At 38.8% G+C, this 21,073-nt stretch overlaps 1 protein-coding gene across 6 annotated transcripts in view; it reads right to left on the minus strand.

Moving 5' to 3' along the window:
- Positions 1-21,073, minus strand: part of Acaca (acetyl-CoA carboxylase alpha) — a 263,052-nt gene that overhangs the window by 69,226 nt on the left and 172,753 nt on the right. For all 6 annotated transcript variants that reach the window (XM_060387107.1, XM_060387103.1, XM_060387102.1 and 3 more), the window contains 6 exons: positions 19,581-19,622; positions 17,357-17,572; positions 16,155-16,310; positions 13,184-13,387; positions 8,475-8,630; positions 7,659-7,805 (listed from right to left, as the gene is read on the minus strand). In XM_060387107.1, the coding sequence (XP_060243090.1) occupies positions 7,659-7,805; positions 8,475-8,630; positions 13,184-13,387; positions 16,155-16,310; positions 17,357-17,572; positions 19,581-19,622 (921 nt within the window). The remainder of the gene's footprint in view (positions 1-7,658; positions 7,806-8,474; positions 8,631-13,183; positions 13,388-16,154; positions 16,311-17,356; positions 17,573-19,580; positions 19,623-21,073) is intronic.

The following is a 21,073-nucleotide window of genomic DNA, read 5'->3' on the forward strand; positions in this document are numbered from 1 at the left end:
CACTTTATGATACGACAGATACATCATGTTCCAGTGCCTAATGTCATATAATCACAGGAGCTCAAGACAGCTTTCTTGACAACTGAAAACTTTCTTATACTTACTTATATAATTAGAAAATGATGAACAAAGCTATCTCAACCCCTCTAAAAGTTGAAATGAGGAGAAGTAACACTTTTGTATAAAAAGAAAAATTTCAATATATGAAAATATAACCAAAGATTACAACAATAATCTCATACTGGGAATAATTTCTCCTTGTGATATTTACATACACAAAACCATAGTAATTGAACATGTCTACATTCAGTAATTTAATTTTTAAAACACGCAGTGGAATACACACATCGAGAAATGTGCACAGGATTAGCTGATACACAAGTTAAACAAGTAGGCCTACTGAGGTTCTGAAAGCATTGCCTGTTAGCCACACAAACACATGCTGAGCTCTGGAATACCATATTTCATTCTTGGGGTCATCTGTTGCCTCTAGTTGGAGCTGTAGTATCTTGACATGGGTTACCATGCCACAGTTTTGTTTTGTTTTTTTCCTTTCAGGATACTCTTAAAACTTAGGATACATTAAAAAAAATCACTGGCAAGAGCATTCTTCTAAGGACCTTCTCTAGGACTGAGATCTGGTGGACAATGGAGCTTCAGGACTTTCAGCTAATTTAGCTCACTGAACTTTGGTTTGTTAATAGTCAGTCAGAACCAACTGATCAACCTGATGAGATATCTCCAGTACTGACGAAACCCTGCTAGAAGGAAGCCTAAGTAATTCCACTGGACAGACTTATTTTTCAAAATTAGTCTCAAACATTTTCTAATTGAAGGAATGGAAGATCATTTTAGACAAAGAAGAAAACCTTGACCCCTTCTAAAGACAACAGATGAAGCTCAGTGGTAAGGTGCTTATCTGACATGGACAAGGCCATGGGTTCAATCCCAGCCTCAGGATCTTGCAAGATGAAAACCTAAACACAGGAAAACATATATAAACAGCCAAATATGTTCACTGAGACTACGGATAAAGTAAGACTATATTGTTTTTAAATAAAACTGTCTTAGCACATATCCTGTAATATATGTTTCTCTGTATTTAATTTTCTATCTTGCAAGAACCTGAGGCTAAAATTGAGGCACTGCCTGTCCATGTCAGATAAGCGCTTTACCATTGAACTTCATCTACTGTCTTTGGAAGGAGTCAGTGTTTTCTTCTTCCTTTTAAAGCCCTTCATAGAAAATAAGGCTTTGTACTCAAGTAAAAATTATGAATATTTGTGTACATCTAGGGTGTACGATTCCCTTCTGCTGAAGATTTCAAGTACTTAAAGATGTTTTCCTGCCTTCAGGCATAGATTGGTGGGTTTGATTCCTCAATATGTTCAGAGTCCATGGTCCTCTGCTTTTGTGTATTTTTTGGCTGAAAGCCTGCCTTTAACGGCTGAGCCATCTCTCCAGCCCTGGTCTTCAGGTTCCCTAAGGGCTCTTTCGAAGCTCAACTTCATCCCAGCACAATTCAAACAAGCTGCTTTTCAAACACATCTCTAACAAGACACCAATGACTTAATTTTAATATTCATCATTTAAAGGAAAACTAATTTCAAAAAAATTAAAGAAAACACAGTAAAATTTATTTGGGCTAGCTTCATATTCTTGAAGCCATTTTTAAGGTTAAGTTAAAAAAATACATAAAAACATAGTGTCAAATTGGAAAAATACTTGGGTCCCGTGTTCAGGAGAAACAAGTAATCACTTCTGTACTCAAGCCAACAAGCACACAAACACTCCCTTGTGGTTTTAGACAATAATGGGGTCCATGAGAATGTGAGTCTATGCTAAGCCAAGCTGTGTCAGTTAGTTTTCTCATCACTGTGACCAAATACCCAGTGCTGAAGCAAACTCAAGGGGAGTTTATTTAAGCTCTGGTTTAAGAGAGGACACAATGTGTTGTAGTGGGAAGCCCTGGATGTAGGGATGTAATTGGTAGCACCATGTCTGAGGCGAGGAAGCACTTCAGTGAAAGTTCTATTCCATGGGAAATGGGCCACCACTTCAGGGAAGGGTCTTCCCTCAGGAGATAAATCTCTCTGGAAACACCTCAGATATGTGTGAGTCTGAGACAAAAGTATGTCTCCTATGTGACTGTAGCCCCAGCTGGGCTGACAGTGAAGATGAGCCAGCACATCAACAGTTCTTTGTTAAGCATGGAAAGGGCCTGGCCTCAAAGCAGCCAGAACAAAGCTACTGATTAAATCTCTTCTAAGATTTGAGGCTTGTTTTGGCTCAGCAACTTCTTTTTCCTATTACTACATTCTTTTCTCTCTCTCCTCTCTCTCAAGACAATCTCTCTACATAACCCTAGCTGTCCTAGAACTCAATATATGGAACAGGTTGGCTTTGAACTCACAAGATCTGCCTGCCCCTACCTCCCAAGTGCTGGGAAACATTCTTCTTTTTTATTTTTAAATGCTCAAATTAAAACTTTCAAAGAAATATAGCCTCAAAGTACAGAACAGAAGGGTCTTAGTGGTTGATAGCTGATGGACTATTTATCAAATAATTAAAATAATTCACTAAGACAGCTAACTTGAGTTTGAGACCTGGGACCTACATGGTTGAAGAAGAGAAAGAATTCCCATATGTTGTCTGACCTTCACATGTTGCACCACAATGTGTGTGCATGCACACACACATACATAAATGATGACAGCACACTATAAACAATAAAATGATAATTAAATACTGATATAGGTATGCTAAGTAGTTTCAAAGCTGAATTCCTAATATGCACTATCCCCCACCATTTTACCCCTGAGAAAATAAGACAGAAAATGAAATAAAGATATCAGCCATACAGCAGCTAGTCTTTAAACTTATATTACTTTATTTGCTATTTGAGCATTCTTAAAAAAAAAAAAAGTGCCAGGTCGTGTAGGTAGGTTCTACACATTTCCAACTAGAGTTAAAGCACCAATAAGAACTTTAGGAAAAAAACCTACCATGGCAACAACAAAAACAAAATAAAAAATAAAAAGGAATGAAGGAAACAAGTGGGTGTACCTCACCAAACAGGAGACTTCAAAAAGCTTGTCAGATGTTAAAGCTGCTGGGAAGGGAAAACCCTGACACCCAGTGCCCGTCGGGAACACGAAGCCTTGGAGCCGCTCCCTAGCACAGCAGCGTCTACAGAGGGGACTATTAAGACACATTAAATGTGGAATATACTTTTCTCCCAGAGGTGGCAAAAACAAACAAAAAACTGAAGAAAAAATTCTTGGCCATGCTAGGATTGTAGTCTACCATTATCACTCCTGTTTGGGGGTCCACATACTACATCATTATTACAACTAGTTCTAAACACAGTATTTTCTCATTTCCAGTTTTTCATTATCACAAGATTGATGAGAAGGAATGTTAAAAGCCCGTGTTCTAAGGATTTGGTTTCCACCAGCACTAAAATTACTGCCTCTTTTTTTTTTTTTTATCACATTTTCATCATTATAGATTGCTGATCGAGTTCAAATAACTGTGAAAAAGAAATAAAATAAATAAAATGCTAGTGGACTTGTTTCAGAACAAGTAAGAATGTAACCACACGAAAGCCAGGCTTTTCCTTTGTCCGAGCAGGCAAAGTTAAGTTGTTCTCTGTCAAGTCTGTTACAGCCTTGGGCTTGATCTTAGCCTGAGCTTTTTAATAACTGGGTTCACTGCGGAAAGCAGCTGTGCTGGATTGCGAAGTGTTACTCAAGTGTTCCCACCTGCAATTACAGCTTCCACCAAATGATCAAAATAGGTTAGCAAACTGGCAGAAAGATGAAAACAACTCCTCCAAACCGGAGAAGTAGGAAAGCAGGCTGGATGGATAGTCACATCTCTCAGCAGCTCTGCAGTGCACATTCATCTGGCTACGTATTTACATACAGTGCTCATCACTGCAGCATTGGGACAGATAGAAAGGAAATCAGTTTAGTCTCTGTTGCAATCACATTCTCTTCAATTTTCATCTTTACTTGAAACTATTAAGAAAATTCCAGGCAACTCATCTTTAGAGCTATTTGCAAGTAATGCAGTTCATAGATTTGGTCCACATCGTTATTTCCACTCTAAATTCATATTAAATGCAATGCCATTCAAACCTGACAATGAGAAAAAAGTATTATATACTTCTCATCAGGAATTAGGTGGCATTTCTTTAGTTACCTATTTCTTGATGGGGAAGAGACACCAGGAAAACAGAAAGAAGTAAGCTAACACAGAGTCAGAAAAGCTCAGCTCTTTCTCATGCTTTTAGCACAGGCACAAGTGTTCAGAACACAGGTCACATCTCTGCTGAAATAGCCAATATCTTCCTCAAATGGCAAACAGGTTACCTAAAACTAAATGGAACTGAATTGGCCCAAGTTCTGGTCCCATCACCATTTCACCTATTTACTGTCCTAGGAAAAAAGTGAGGGAGACAGGCCAGCCAACAAGATAACCAATGGTCTAATAAGTGCATGTTTTCTGCCTCTGGCTATATGAAGAAGCATCCCAACTCGTGGAAAAACTATGCAGGAATCTCTTGTTTTACCCTCAATCTTTATATCCATGTGATAGCTTTTAATCCCAGAAACTTAATACTTCAAGGTAATTCACTATCACCCACAATGATGACCTGGTAGAGTTGTCACTCTGTAGAACATCACATTATGATGATTTAATATCTACGTAGCAACAATGCATTTACATTAAGCCTTGGCTCTCAGATCATTAAAAGGTCAATTTTTTATTCCTTTTTAAATAAAACTGTATCTCAAGGCTCTGTTCTGATGTCCATTCTCTTTGGCAAAGGACAGATATGCTCCAAATCCCATCAGTTTGTGCTCTCTTTGTTCTCCTCACATCATTCTTTAGGTAATATGCAGAGTGCTAGGCTCATGACAAACTTGTCTCTTTGGCCAAAGAAAATTAAACTGCGGTAGTAGAAAGTCAACTTGCCCTGATAAAAGTGGGCTCAGCATGAGGAAATATATCCGACTGACACCTCTTCATCTCTTACGTACAGCTGTCCCTCATAGTCAAATGCTGAAACTCCATCCTTAGACTGGTCCCTCGAAGGACACAGTCCATTGTATGTCCAAGCTATTGGTAGCAGGGTTTGATTCTAATACCTTAACATCATTCCTGTCATGCCATGTCCTATAATCTAGCTAAGGTCACTGACCTCATGAGCCATCCTGGGCATCAGTTATTGACTGTTCACAAAAGAATATCAGCTTCACTCTTCCTGAACTCTTAGGCTCAGAAATAGCAAGCTAACATGCAGGCTCAATCCTAGTCAATCATCTGAGGAAAAGGAAAAGAGAACAAAGAAAACATACAGCTAAGAAGGAGAAAGAGAGAATGATGAGAAAAGTGATTCAGAGCAATGGCTATTTTCACAAATGCTTTCTGGTTTCAAAATTATTGGACAAACAAACCAACGGTCACTACTGTATACTGCCACTTACTGTAGAAGCCTCTTTTTATGCTAAGATTTATAGGTTCTTCAAGGGGTTAAAAAAACCCTTTAATTTCTTTTTGTTCGTGTGTGTGTGTGTGTGTGTGTGTGTGTGTGTGGTCTTTGGGTACAGAGTTCCGTATAATAAGACTATTTGTATTCATACTGGCAGAGTAAACACTACATGTTCATGCCCAGGCAGCTCTGTGCTTGTAATTTCAGCAAGAACAGAGCTCTGTCCCTCTGGGACCTCACTATTCCCCCAGTCTCCATTCGCTCAAACACAGAATGAGAACAGAGAGAAAGCAGGAGAAGAAAGATCATGGCAAGAGGTTTCACACAGCATTGCAGCTAGCTTTCACATGGCCAAAAAAAAAAAAAAAAAAAATCTCATTTTGTGTTTTAATTACATTAGTTAAAACCGTTTTACTCTCAGCCTCATGTTCACAAGGGCACTTTCTATTTCTCAACAGCTATTCAATGAATTAAAATTGCAGACTAGCACAATGAAGCCTTTCTTTCCTGCAGCAAGCAGAAGCCATATAGCAGGTACAGAGCTCTGCTTCAACTTTGTGTGTTGATGCATATGCATTTACTCTTGGCAACATCTGCCACCTCCACCCCATCTTCTTGCCATTTGTTGAGGCACCAGATTGGAAGAACTCCTACAACTCGAAGCCCTTCCATCTGGTCCAGAGTTTGTCTCCATCCTAACACTAAACCATCCTCTCTTGCAGCCTATACTGTGGTACTGAAAAGCCATATACCTTGTACACAGAACAAATATGTTTGAAAAGGATACTGGAGCTCGGCTTGGTGGCATGTGCCTTTAATCACAGCAGAGACAGTGCTCAAGGCCAGCGTATTCTACATAGTGAGCTCCAGGACAGGCAGGTCTACATAGAGAGACCCTATTTCCAAAGAACCAAAAAATAAGATAATAAACACAAGGAAAAAAATATGCATAGTATCTTCAGTGATCAGCTAGCTAAGCACTCAGATAAAGATTATTTTAAGAAATGAGTAATAAAAACACCTGTATTTTTAGGTGTATTAATATTTTAATTAATAATATTAATTATTTCTATAATTGTACCTTAGAAGCATAATCAAAATTTTAAGAATCTAACAGCATGAAGAAGAATATGAAGGGATACTGGAGAATATGTCCTTATGTCATTATTATATGATACTTTATAAGAAAGGTTATCAATCCTAGAAAATACTTTCTGTTTGTTTTGTTTTAAGACAGGGACTCACATAGCCCAGGTTAACCTTGAACTTCTAATTTTCCTGCCTTTGCTTCCAAATGCTGGTGTGTGACACAACACATGACTACAAAATGTGTTTTTAATTTAAAAAAATTATTACTTTTTAATGGTAATAATTTATTATATTTATTATTTAAAACAAAATTTAAATTTAAATATATTTTGAACATATTCTTTCTCTCTCCCAAATTTTTCCAGATCCTTTCCCTGTTCTTCTCCATCCAACTTTAAGTTTTTACTAACTATCAAAATCAGGCAGGTATGGTGGCACACATCTAGGTAGTGAGTTCCAGGCCACCCAGGCATATGTAGTGAGTGAGACCTTGTCATAAACAACACATAAACAGCTAAATAAATGGATTCTATGTTTTTTTTTTCTTTTAAACTGTTGACTCTGACTGAGTTCATTAGGAAGAACTTCTTTATCATGTTCACGATATAACCAAATCTAATAATTCAAGTATTAAAAAAACATTCAAAAATCTCAAAATTCCAAACTTTTTTCCACCAAAAAAAGAAAATAATCTATTCTCATGTATCTTCAATTATGAATTCAACCAGTCTTGGTCCACTTAAATTCTCATTTTCACCTCTATTTTGAAGCAAATCCTAGACAGTAGACCTTTGATTTATAAAGATGCTGCACTAGTATGTATGACCACCAGAAAATAATACTCCTCTTTCCAAAAGCAAAATTGTAATACCATTATCATATCCAAAAATTTCACAGGTTTTCTTGATTTGGTACATTCTCTCACTGATGAAATCTACCAAAAATGCTGTCCTGCTCCTGCCCCTCAAGTCTTAGCTCCTCTTAGCTCCTACTGTGTAATGACAGATTTCACGGAAGGCTGGTACTAGTGGACACAGAGACAGGAAGCGGGAAGGGTTTATCTACTTGCCTCATTTCCTCCTGGAAGCCTATTCATATGAACCAGTTGGCCTTGATCATCCAGCACCAGTTCAGTGTACGTCAGCATGTCGGAAGGCAGAGGGGGTGAAGGAAGAAATGCTTGAGTGGACATGGACTCCCAGAGTTTGATGAGCGACTAATGGAAGAAAGAAGTTTGACTTATCAGTGACAACTAACATTTCAACATAGATAAAAATCACAGTCAGATTCAGTCACTCTGACTCTGCTTTCCTTTCCAGTAGCACCAGGGAGAGTGTGAACCTTGGACTAAATGCTCTACCCTTCACTCTTAGCACGAAAAGTTATACCTTAAACTATATATTATGGTTATATCCACTTGTGTATGCTACCAATATTGACTCTCATATTAGCTTAGGTTAAGGGAGCATCCTGGAAAATAGGAAAATAAAAATTTGAGTTCTATTCCTCTTTTTTAACATCTCTAATTTAAACACGGACTTAATACATGTTGTGACTCCTCAAATGGGTCCTTTTAAACCATAATGTGTGGTTTTTACTCTCTTCTCCTTGAGATTTCTGTACTCACCATTCCTCTTGTTAATTCATAAACAGCCACCCAACCACCTGAATTAGAAAGACACTAAAACCTTTAATGAAATAGAAATCATCATATTGTCAAGGTATTTCCTGCCCTTGTGAATGCCCTTCTCTCTCTCTCTCTCTCTCTCTCTCTCTCTCTCTCTCTCTCTCTCTCTTTGTGAATGCCCTACTCTAGGCAAAGCTGCACCTGATGAAAATTCAGGGAAACCTTGTTTCCTCAACTGCCACCCATCAGCTAATTTACCTGCCGAAACATCTCTGGGATATCATATATATATGTTGTTCCTAAGGACTGCGCCTGAAACCTCTTTGATTGAAGAAGGTCTTTGGTCACATACGGAGTATTGATTAACATTCCGTGCAGTGGTCCCTGTTTGTCTCCATATGCCTGAAACATGATCTGTGGGGAAAAAACAGAATGGATAAACAATTAAGAGACAGACAGAAAATGAAATAGCTGCCTATAGCATTGTAGCCCACAAATGCTACTTCTTGAAAAACAGTCGGGATTGGGAGAAGTGCTAAATAGGAGACTTGCCTTACAACACTGGTAATTTGGTGCTGCCCCTTCTCTGTTGGTTAAATGACTCTAAAATAGTGTTGTGTGATCAGCCGTTTATACTAGGCTGTGCTTAGTTTGGGATTGGTTGAAATGAACAGGAAAGCCCAGTGGAAGTCTCACATCTCAGAGACAGAGTCGTGGCACTTACCTTCTAAAGTGATTTGAATCTCAGATACTAAAAATGAAGTGTGCCAGCTAGCTAAAGACAACAACTCTAGCTGTTAAGTCAAGAAACAGATATGTAATAGAGATAATTCTTGTTCTTGGGTCAGATCACGGCTCTACCACTTGATCATGTATCATTCCCCTTGATCAGAAGGTGCTTTGTAAGTATTACTAGTCACACAAAAGCTTCAAATATTTCTACCAGAAGTAAATTTCATCCACTTACCTGGTTAATTCTTATTAACTCATAAGATATAACCTATGGTAAAATCACTACATTAAAAAAATACATATTAAACTATATAAATATATAAACTATATTTCTCTCTAGTATACTGCCTATACTAGTCAATTCCTATAACTGCTGGATTGTCACATAGTAAAACCACACCAGTTTTTAATCATTTTTAACTCAAATATTTCTAGAGTACTTCATACTCCATATATTTAGCTAGTTTTATTTGCTCATGAATATTTATAAGGAATGCCATTATTTCAATTCAATTAATATTTATTGAGTGCTCAGAGGTTGTATAACACTAAACTAGGCACTTTATGTATGAACACATAAAATATAGATTCCCAACACTCTGAATACAAATGGAAATTGGGACGAAAAGATATAAATTCACATATCTGTTTGGACCTAAAATAGAAGCACAAGTGTACTATTAATGAAAAGATCCATGGATTTGATATACACACATAGAATGGAATTATGTACTATCCTAAACCTGAAGGTCATCCAGCTCAGGGAACCCTTAGTATCATAGCTAAGAGGAATAACAGTGCTCTGATGACTTGTCAATCAGGTCTTATTCTGGGCATACACGTCACAGGCTGTTTAAAAGCTCCAAAGTGGAGACCCCAGCCACTTTCTATAAGACCCAGGGGAAAGTTACTATGTAAGAGTCAGCAGCAGCAACACCTTGGGAATAAAAGAAATTAGTCATACTTTTAATGAATTCCAAGTGTTTTGGACAAGGATACAGTATGAGAAAACTGGATTAGGGACAAAGACTGAATCATAATAAGAAAGAGACATAAAACAGCAGGCTCAAGCCTGTGAGACAGCTCAGTCAGTAAAGACACCTGCTACCTAGCCTGATAACCTGAATTCAATGCCTGGGACTTAAAGACCTGATTCCTGTAAGCTGTTCTCATCTGATTTACACACACACACTCACACAAAATTAAAAACTAAAAGCAGCAGGAGTTGGGACTGTATTTCCTGTTAAGAGAGGCAAAATCTATAGGTACAGGGCTTAAAATTCAATTTAGCCGACCTCTGGGATGAAGCTAGGTTAGACAGAGTAATACAGTATTACTATGTAGTAAGGCAAGGGACTGAAGAAAGCTGTCTGAGTGTATACATTGCTGTTGGAATTTAAAACAAACAAACAAACAAACAAAAAAAAAAAAACCAAAAACGACAAAGATTTATAAATGAATGCACACTAAAGATTTATTCTCAACAACCCAAATTTGAAAGTAAAACAGATGAATGGATATAAATACTTTGGTAAATCTAAACAATGACATACTGCTCAACAATGAAAAGGAATGTACTCCTTGTCCATGAGACACAGATGAACTCTAAAAAATTGTGTTAAAGAAAAAATAAGTAGGGTGTAAAATAGCACGAACTGTCTGGGTTCATTTCTATGCAGATATTGGGCAGGTAGAACTAACCACAGCAACAGAGACCAGATCACTGGCTGCCTGAACCTATGACAGGCACTCTGCCTGCCACTGAGAGGAGAGAGACTCTGGGGGAACAAGTTCTCTCACGACTGGGGTGACAGTCTCACAAGCATATACACTTGTTAGTCTTGGCCGGGCGTGGTGGTGCACACCTGTAAACCCAGCACTTGGGAGGCAGGGGCAGGCAGACCTCTGTGAATTCGAGGCTAGCCTAGTCTACAAAGCAAGTCCAGGACAACCAGGGCTACACAGAGAAACCCTGCTTTGAAAATAAAGAAAAAGAATATCAACAATTGTTAGTCTTACTTAAATCAAATACTATAAATGAGCCCATTTTGGTACATGTAAACTATATAAAGTACATGAAAGTGTAAACTCAATAAGGGTGACTTTATTCTCTTTCCTTCACTTTCCTCATGGGAAATTAATTCATTTAAGTAACAGATTAACTCAAACCTCTCCTTCCTATTTAGGACTGCCTGGCATTGTTCATTACAGCCTACAGGACAAAGACTACATGAAAAACATGAAACTCGAGCCAGTTAACTTTTCTTCTTACTGGCAATACAAATAAACGATTGTAGTAGAGCAAGAGGTGGGTAGTAATTGATCCCAATTGACGCCCTGAATGACCAGCTATCTATGCTAGCTCCATTTTCTCCCATGATGAACATGGTAATTAGTTGGCAGAGGGCATGTTTTACAAGTTTGAAAATATGCACAGGTTTTATTTATACCTCCCACTGAAGGCTGCGGTTGGGCTTCTCTTAAAGAACCATCTCTGACATGCACAGTGGATGTCCTTAGAGCCCTGTAAGTATTTTACTTTATAATGGCTTTTATCATACCATGGAAACATCAATTACTCATCTGTCTTTTCCCATTCTGATATACATTTCTTCAGAAGAAACTGCTTTTATCCTTGGTTCCTGACACACTATAAGTAGTCAGTAAATGTTAAATAAGCAAATGAACAGATGACAAACATGCTCTGTCTTATCTCAATCTCCTATAATTCAGTCAGCAAGGAGGAAAGTTCAGTGATGAGCACCAAGTAGGCACTGGCTCCCAGAAACTGGCTGGGGGCTACTCTATGGTCCATTCGCACTTGTACCACTGCTTTACAACCCAGCTCCCATGCTGTGGCAAGGCTTGGCTTTCTCTAGGGCTTTTTAAATATGCTGGTACCCTTCAGGTTGAGGGCAGCCTCATTCACTCTTGCAGACATTTAGTAAATGTTTATTTTGTGCGAGGCACAATACTAAATATCTGCTGAAGGCACCTGTGCCTTTCATGTGCCTGTGTCACCACCAAACAACATCAGGGAAATCTAAGAGCTTTCTAAGAAAAGAAATGGAAAAAAAGAAGAAAGTTATGAAGAAAAACCATATTTATCAAAAACATTAAAATCTCAAGTGGCCCTCTTATTTTACAGAAGAATAGGCCTGCCTTGAAGCCATTGTAGAAGTTAATTAAAAGCATCCGTACCCATGGAAAGCCTTGACTGAAAATGTCCTTAAGGTTGTCCTGAAAAGCATCACACACAGCAAAAATTATTGAGCACTTTTTCTTGCCCACCCCTGTGTTTTGTGCATTCTGTTCTAACTGCTTGCTTCTTAAAGGATGGATTTCTTTGGTCATCTAACTGAGAATCAAAGAACAAAATGACAGGTCCCTAAACTAGGATTTAAAAAAAAAATCATCTCCAAAACACAGGCAAAACTTTATTTTCCTATCTCCATCCCTGGATTTAAATGAACATAGATAAAAGCAAGGGCCACATAATCTTTTCCCAGAACCAAATGCATAACAGTCTAAAACCCTGTGTATTCCCCCAAGTCCATGCTTTATCAGAAATATACGTTCCAAGTATACACCAAAGCCCTAAAATAACATATTACCTCCGAAGACTTGCCAATATCATAGAAAACAGTCCAAATGTTTAGATACTAACATGGTAAGCAAATCAAAATAGAATGCTCTGTTATCACAGAATCAGTAGGCTGATTCATTTTTATTTCTGCAGTCCCAAATTTTCTCCCTATAGAAGTACAGCACTCTGAACTCTGTGAAAGAAAGTGAGTATGAATGAATGGAATTAGCAGTGTACAAGTATGAAGAAGCCACTGCTTGGCTCTGTTCCTAATGTGATATGATGTTGAAATTTTCCATTTTTAAAGACAGCAGTTGGAAAGAAAGGAGAAATTAAGTCTCCTTTCCTCATCTGCCAGTGAAAGGTCAACTCTACTGAGAACAGGAAGAAAAAAATGGACCAGGATTTCTAGATTACTAAATGTGCCCAAGAGCCCCCGGAAAAAAATAAACCATCTGAACTGCACAGTTACCTGTGGAGTTGGTTCACCTGCCTGTTAGTACTCACTCATATCTGACAAAAGGTTAAGGTTTCACAACAGGTGTGATCAAGAGGCACAAAGATGTAAAGGATGAACTGATGGGGTTTACGAGTCATTTGATGTGTTGAACCAAATCAAACCTTGGAAGAGTCTGCACGACTACTATACCTGTGCTGTCCTGGAGTCAGTCACTTCCTTATACAGGCTGATGTCCAAGTAATAGCCAGACTCGTTTGTAAGGAAGAGGCGGATAGGAATTGCTTTTCCAGTTGTTGTCAGGCGAATGTTGATTTTCAGTTCTGCCTGGAGGACGCGCAATTTCCACAGCCGACTTCCATAGCGCATTACCATGCTCCGCACAGATTCTTCAATCTGACACAGATACAATACCAAGTGTAAATTTGAAATACTTTGTAACTAAAAGTTGCTTGAAGTCTGCATGTCTTTGCAAAGAGCATTGGGAAAAGATGCTGGTTTATGAAGATGTGAACAATATTTAGACTTTATGAAGAGAATTCATGGCTTTTTGTTTTGTTTTGTGTTTTTTGTTTTTTGAAAAGTCTGTCCTAGTTAGTTTTTATAGTCAATTTGACACAACCCAGAGTCCCCCGGGAAGAACTTCCTTGGTTAGGGTTAGGTTATCTTGGTAGATGTAAGAGGGTCCAGGCCACTGTAGGCAGCACTATTCTTAGGTGGGTGGGTCTGGGCTATATAAGAGAGCTAACTGAATATGAGCTAGTGGGCAAGCCAGTAAGTAGCCTTCTTCCATCTTGTCTACTGCAGGTTCCCACCTTGACTTCCTGTTCTGACTTTCTTCAATGATGGACTGTGATCTGGAAGTGGATGCTTAAATAAAACCTTTCCTTCCCTACATTGCTTTTGGTTGTAGGGTTGTTGTTCTTTTTTTTGCTGTTGTCTTGTTTTTTTGGATTTTTCTTTTTTTTCTTTCTTTTTGTGTTGGTTTTTTTAACCACAGCAGCAGAAACTAGGACACTCTCCATCTCACTCTTGCTTGGAACAAGTTAGAAGCAATTTCATGCTGGTTTGGTATTTCAGTGGTTTTCTTTGACTCACAACCTCCAAATCTGTACAACTCCTTCCCCTTTCCCAATTATATTCATAGTCTATATCAAAGATCGGCAATATCTAAAATTAAAAGCCAGGGGATTTAAGAGAAAGCCCCAAATAAGAATAAAATCCCTGGTTAAATAGCTATTAAGTAGCATTTCTATGCATGGTAACTATGTTTCATTGCATTTACAGGAACTTAAATCAACACAGCAATTACCACCATGAGCTTTTTTCCACAAAATTTTATTAAAGTTGATAATGTATGTCTCTTAGTAAATTGCACAAATTAAAGAAAGGCAATTTGTAGGTTGTACCAGAACATTCCCTCTAAACATTAGGGCTCTAAAGTTCGTCACTGCCGAGCACAAGTGAAACTTATGGAGATGAGATGTTCCCTCATTTCCCTGAAAGTTGGTGCTGAGCCAGTTTAGTACTCCACAGAGTTATAAGAATTATTTTAACTGGATATCCCTAGAAGTCGCTTTGTAAGGTGGCAAGGTGGTGTAGTAGGTAGAGGCACTTGCCACCGAGTCTGAGAACTTTAACTTAATCCTTGGAACCTACATGGTATAAGGAAAGAACCAAGTCTCACCAATTAGATAAATGCATAAATGGTTTTGTTACTAACATGCTCAAGTATTAAATGTTCCCAACAGGGCTGCAAGTACTCAGGTCATTCTGAAGTCTTTCTAAAGTACTGTCTCAGCTTTTTACAAAGCTTTAAAATTACTTTATATGCCCCTATTGTGGTTTTCTAGCTGAAGGTATCACCCTGCATGCATTCTGTTTCTGTACCATAGAATTTTAACTTAGGATAGGTTTCAAGTAGATAATGTCCCTGTTCCTACACTGTGCTTGCTGACCATTCTTTTCTTGAGAGGATAAAAGCTAGCAAACAGTGATCTGTGATTAGCAAGGCAGAGTACGAGTACTCAGAGAAGGGGCAAAGAGGTTGATATTTAAAAAAAAAAATTACTCATAGAGAAAAAGGCCAAGCTAAAAATAAACAGTGTCCTAGTTAAGCTATAAGACTTCTAGCTTTATTGGTGCCACAGTGAAATTTTGCTATATCTGATGAAGAGAATTAAGACTCAAGGAACAGCTTTCCAGACACAATAATACCATCATTAGCTTGGGGTTTTGAAGAAAAAACATAGAAAACTTTCTCAGGTCTTGGGCATTAAGTTCAACAGGCAAAAATCAGAACTGGGGACACAGTTCAGATAGCAGAGGTGTTAGGTAGCATGGACAAAGCCCTGGGGTTTGACCGCCATTACTGTATAACCTAGTACTTGGGAGGTGGAGGAACAAAGCTCAAGATCATTCTCAGCTTCACAGATAGTCTGAGGTACATGTGACAATGTCTTAAAAAAGACGCAAAGGTTTACGCCTACAGTGGATGTAGAAAAAAGGCAGATATTGACAGGCCTATCCAATGCACAGAGAAAGGCAGAAAAGTCAAGGATGAAGCCACTTGCCCTCAGTCCACCCAGGATAAAAGCTAAGTTCAGAACTGTCTCTTTTCTCTCTTAAATGATACAGAACGCAGTTTAGAATAGAGCCTTAGGGATGAAAACAGATACATCATGTGAGATTCCTTAACACCAAATTCTCTCATTGTGGAGAATTAGGGTCCACATTTTGGGACAGTGTTGCATTTAAGCAAGGTCACTCATAAGTAGCATTTAATGCATACAGGTAATAATTTAGTCAAAATGTCTAATAATAACAAAATTAATCACTTCAGTTGAGGAATTCTATGGGATCATATAAAGTAGGATCACTACCACATCGAATATTATAAAACTAGTATTAATGGAGTTCTTCATATAGCAAATAAATAACCAGCAAATAAGTAGCACACCATTTTCAGTTGATGATTATTCTAAATTGCTAGATTAAAAAAAAAATTTTTTTTTGAGACTATCCCATGAAACACTCTTTCAAGCAGCCTGCAACTTTAAAAAACTGAGGTCAACTTGCTGACACAAACACCTGTTTGCAAATCCAAGTGAGCCACATACAAATGAGTCTCTTGGTGGGAACCTACAGAGAAATAGAGATGTACCTTCGACGGGTCCATGATGACTGTGGGCACAAAGTTCAGGAAGATGTGGTTACAGTCAGTGCGAACATTTGTATTATTAAAAGCAACTTCCAATTCATCCATGGCTTCCAGGAGCAGCCTCTCTCCTTCATTTTGTAGATATTCAAAAGAAGCTTCCTACAAAAGAAGAAAATCACCACCATTATTACCATGCTTTAAAAGCAATAAAGAGGGGCTGGGAAAATGGTTCAGTTGCTGGGAAAGCACAAGGACTTGAGTTTGGATCTCCAGTGCTAATGAAAAAGCTGGAGTGGTACCCAGCATCTGTAACCCCAGTACCATGGGGAAGTGGAAATTGGAGACAGGTGAATCAAAGGGTTCATAAACCAGCCACTCTAGCTGAAAATGTATGCTCCAGGTTCATTGAGAGATACTGTCTCAAATAAAAAACAAGGTAGAGAATGACTGTGGCGCACACAAACATACACACACACACACACACACACACACACACACACGCACAAATAGTAATAAAAATAAAATGGAAAGCAACAGAGAAAGATATCCCCATGCCAACTTCTGGCCTCCACATGTGCTTGTAGAGGTAGTTGTGCAACTTAAGAAGCAAGATGACAAAATAGTAAGGTATCTGGCTATGCATTGTTTACCTTTCTATTGGTTGTCAGTCTATTGACCTTAGGAGGTGAGGACAGGTAAGGGCTGAAATACAGCGTCCCTGTCAGCCCTTTCTCCAGCCTCTTAGGGTCTAATTTCCTCTAAGAAGTAGAGATGCTAGGCATCCCCAGAGTGGAAACTGCAGTATAATTACGTTTCATATATGACAAACAGAGCTCTTTAGAAAGGAACTATTAGAATGGAATGCTGAAGAAAGCTCACTGCATTGGGATGCAATATTAGCATGGGATGAAGACCATGCATGTAGACAGGTTTACAACGGGTTACTAAAACTTTTTCCTTATTTGTTACCATTACCCAAGCCTTTGTGGAGATTTTTTTCCCCTTGATGAGCATACTTTTCTTTCTTCTATTTAGTGTTCTGATGCTTCTATTATCAACAAATATCAAAGTAAAGTAAAATGAGCCTTTATTATTTGAAGCATTGGAAAATGACAAAGACGAATGCTTTGATTCAAATAGTAAAGCCTGGTTTTGAGCCATGACTGTCCTTTTTGTCAAGGTTAACTTCCCATTAAAGTACCCACCTTGGTGACCAGATCAGAGTGCCTGATGATTGCACGCACGAAGAACCTGTAGTCAGTCACTTCTGTGCCCACCTCCACCTTAGCTGCGCCGAGATACAAGTGCATCTTGTGATTGGCACAAGGAATGGCGGTAAGATCGAAGTTTCTCATCCGGTTCAGCTCTAGCTGGAAAGCCAGAGCAGGCTCGAGGTGACGATAAATGCGGTCCTCCTCAAACTGAGCACGAGAAGCAGAGGGAACCCAGCTTACTTGAGGCAGGTGAAAAATTACTTTAGAATTGTGTCGGTAAAGCATACTCTTAGGACTGGGCATGGTGACTCACATCTGTAATCCCAACACACAGGAGGCTGAGGCAGAAGGAGTATTCAAAGTTTGAGGCTATCATGGGGAACTGAGGATGTGGCTCAGATGTAGAGTATTTGCCTAGCATGTGTGATCATGTGGGTTCAATCCCCACCCTCACAATAAAAAAATTAAAATAAAAAAAATAAATCGAGGCTATGGGTCACATAGAAAGTTTGAAGATAGCTTAAGCTAAGGAGTGAAACTCCACCTCAAAAAAGAATGGGGAGAAGGTCCTCAAAAAACACAGTTATAATATCCTAATGCAACTACTCCAAGAGCTTACAAAATAAGTGCCTACCACCCCTTGATGGGGGAGAAGCCTTACCAGGTTACAGAGGAAGACTATGAATGACAGTCCTGATGAGACCTCTTAGGCTAGGGTCAGATGGAAGGGGAGGAGCACCTTCCCTATCAGTGGGCTGGAGAAGGGGCATAGGAAGAGATGAGGGGAGGGAGGGCAAGAAGAAGGAGGGGGTGGGGTGGGGCTACAGCTGGAATACAAAGTGAATAAATTGTAATAAATAAAAAATTATATTAAAGAGAAAGTATAGGTGCCTAGCCTGGTGGTGGTAAGGCACTCCTTGAATCACAGCACTTGGGAGGCAGAGACAGGCAGATTTCTGAGTTTCAGGCCAGCCTGATCTACCGAGTAAGTTCCAGGACAGCCAGGGCTACACAGAGAAACCCTGTCTTGAAAAAACAAACAAACAAAAAACCCAACCTCCACCCACCCCAAAAAAGATTATGTGCCCAAACACATTTGTTTCTCAAGTTTTCAACATTTATGTTTCTATTAATAACAATGCTTACTAAAAAAAAAAAAAAAAAAAAAAAAAAAAAAAAAAAAAAAAAAAGACATAGGCAGGAAGATCTCTGAGTTTAGGTCAGCCTGGTCTACACAGAGTTCTAGGTCAGCCAGGGTTATATAGTAAAATTCTGTCTCTCCAAAAGAGAACTAAATGAAAACAACATAGAAACCTTCAATTCCCTCATAACTGCTAAAGCATTTAATAGTGTCATACATTTTTAAAAACAACCAACTATACAGATTGCTTCACACTAATTAATATCTACTTCACATGATAGTGTTATGGATTCACCCAAGTAGTATGAAAATACTTAAGGGCAGGACTCGTATCTTATCACTTATGATAAAATATGAAGAACATAATAATAAACATAATTTTTAGGTATGATTTGGCTTTGGGATATTCTATCCCAACAGCTACATCTTTGTTTATATATAAAAAGTTTGTATTAGTCAATTTTCTAAATGTTTGCTAATATAAATTGTTTTGCCAGAAAGCCTGTCAATTAAGTCAATGGAAGAAACCCCTAAAACATAAGCTGGTAAGAGGGAGAAATCAACATGGTATGAAAACTTATAATTTAGCTGGGCATGGTGGCACAAGCCTGTAATCCCAGCACTCAGGGAGGCAGAGGCAGGCAGATCTCTGAGAGTTTGAGGACAGCATGGTCTACAAAGCAAGTGCAGCCAGGACTACATAGAGAAACTCTGTCTCGAAAAAAAAAAACAAAAAAAAACAAATGGACACACAAAGAAAAGCTGTCTGTAGATGACAAGAATAATCCCATTAAATAAAGCAGTCTTTAATAACACATCAAAACTGTTGTGAAGGAAAGGCATGCTTTAGAAGTTAACACTTTCTTTGGGTCAACACATTTGATCATTTCCCAAAGCAAGCTCTTCTCAAGGAAGTAGTACGCTTTAGAGAAAAGAGAATGGCAATAATGAACTACTCACAGCACAAAACCGGCCAAGAGGGAAGAATGGGGGTGGGGTAGAGGAAGGGAAAGAGGGAGGAGGCAGGAAGAAGAAAGAAAGAGAAAAACAGGCAGTAGAGTGAATCAGCCTTACCTTATCCCTTGCTCGAAATGTGAAAAATTTGGGGAATTCTCTCTGTGTTAAAAGAAGAAGACAAAATGTGTTAGTCCTTTATGGAAAGGCTCTTGGGGACACAACATACAATATGGTCTCAGTCAAGTGTCTAGAAGGCAGTTTTCCAGAAAGCATGTTCCTTATCTGAGCTTACTCCAGGAAAAAGGGACCCTCTGAAAGATGCTCACTTTGACCCCACTTGAGAATCACAATACTAGTAACCTACCTTTCCTTTTTCTTTTTGTTTGTTTTTTGTTTTTTTTCAAGACAGGGTTTTTCTGCGTAGCCCTGGCTGTCCTAGACTTGCTTTGACCAGGCTGGCCTCGAACTCACAGAGATCCACCTGCCTCTGCCTCCCTGAGTGCTGCGATCACAGGCGTGTGCCATGGTGCCCCGCTGTATCCTACCTTTAGTCCCAAGAAAAAGTTTTCATTTCATTTCTCAAGTGGGAAAAAGCCTTCCTGTGTGTTACCCTTAGCACAATCTGGCAAATAAAGTCAATATATTCTTACACTACAACCACTGCCATGGGACTTACTGGAATGATTTCCCAAGTTTCTCCTTAAGAAAACTCAAATTCAAACTAGCCAAGTAAAATTTCAGCCTGTGGTGCACCCTCCCAGCCCCACTGATTTTGAAGCGTCAGTCAAAAGATTTAAATAATAACATTCCAACACAAAGGAAGTAGTCAGGGCTACTTTGGTCACTGCTGCTCCATCTAGGAAGAGAGAGAGGGTTGGAACCAGTGAACTTGAAATCATTAGGTCTTCCTGCACAGCATTACACAAGAAAGCAACCAATTTACTAGAACCCTATTAATTAACAAAGATGAATTCAATTAGCAGAGTTCATTAGTTTCTGAAATTTAACTTATTAACACCAAATACCCGTGTTTCTCGGATGGGAAGCTCTCCTGGCAGTGCTGCAATGAGTCATTACTATTTCCTCTCTAGGAGGTTCCATTAGGCACCTTCTTCATTATGAGTGCAATATAATCAAGGGAGAGTTGGCATACGCAGAGAGACCAGGACCAGCTCACTACACGTTCTTCAGGACCCGTGAAGGAAGTGTGGACTCAAAATCTAGTTGGAGGGCATTGCTGTGTGCCATTTAAGGGACTGATCACAGCCCCTGCTTTACAGATGAGCAAGGCTTAAAATCAGCTCAAGGGGAAAATCAACTCAAGTCTCTCTCATGAAGCCCATGCCTTCTGCCAATCAAGCTCGGGTGGTATCACTGTATTGTTAGGCCAAAATTCCTTATTTAGATGTGTTTTCTTTGGTGAGACAAAAAAATTAAAAGAGTGAAAAATAAGACAGAGCAGGAAACAAGGCAAACTCATACTGTAACACTGAGTTTTTAATTCACAGAAGGCTTCTTCAATTGCTTCTAAGTGTATCCTGCTACACCCTCACACTCATATACTTAATAAATCATTTTACATTTTTTAGTTGTTGTTTTTTTTTTTTAAC

Source organism: Meriones unguiculatus, chromosome 7 (assembly GCF_030254825.1).
Source record: "Meriones unguiculatus strain TT.TT164.6M chromosome 7, Bangor_MerUng_6.1, whole genome shotgun sequence".
Taxonomy (NCBI): Eukaryota; Metazoa; Chordata; class Mammalia; order Rodentia; family Muridae; genus Meriones; species Meriones unguiculatus.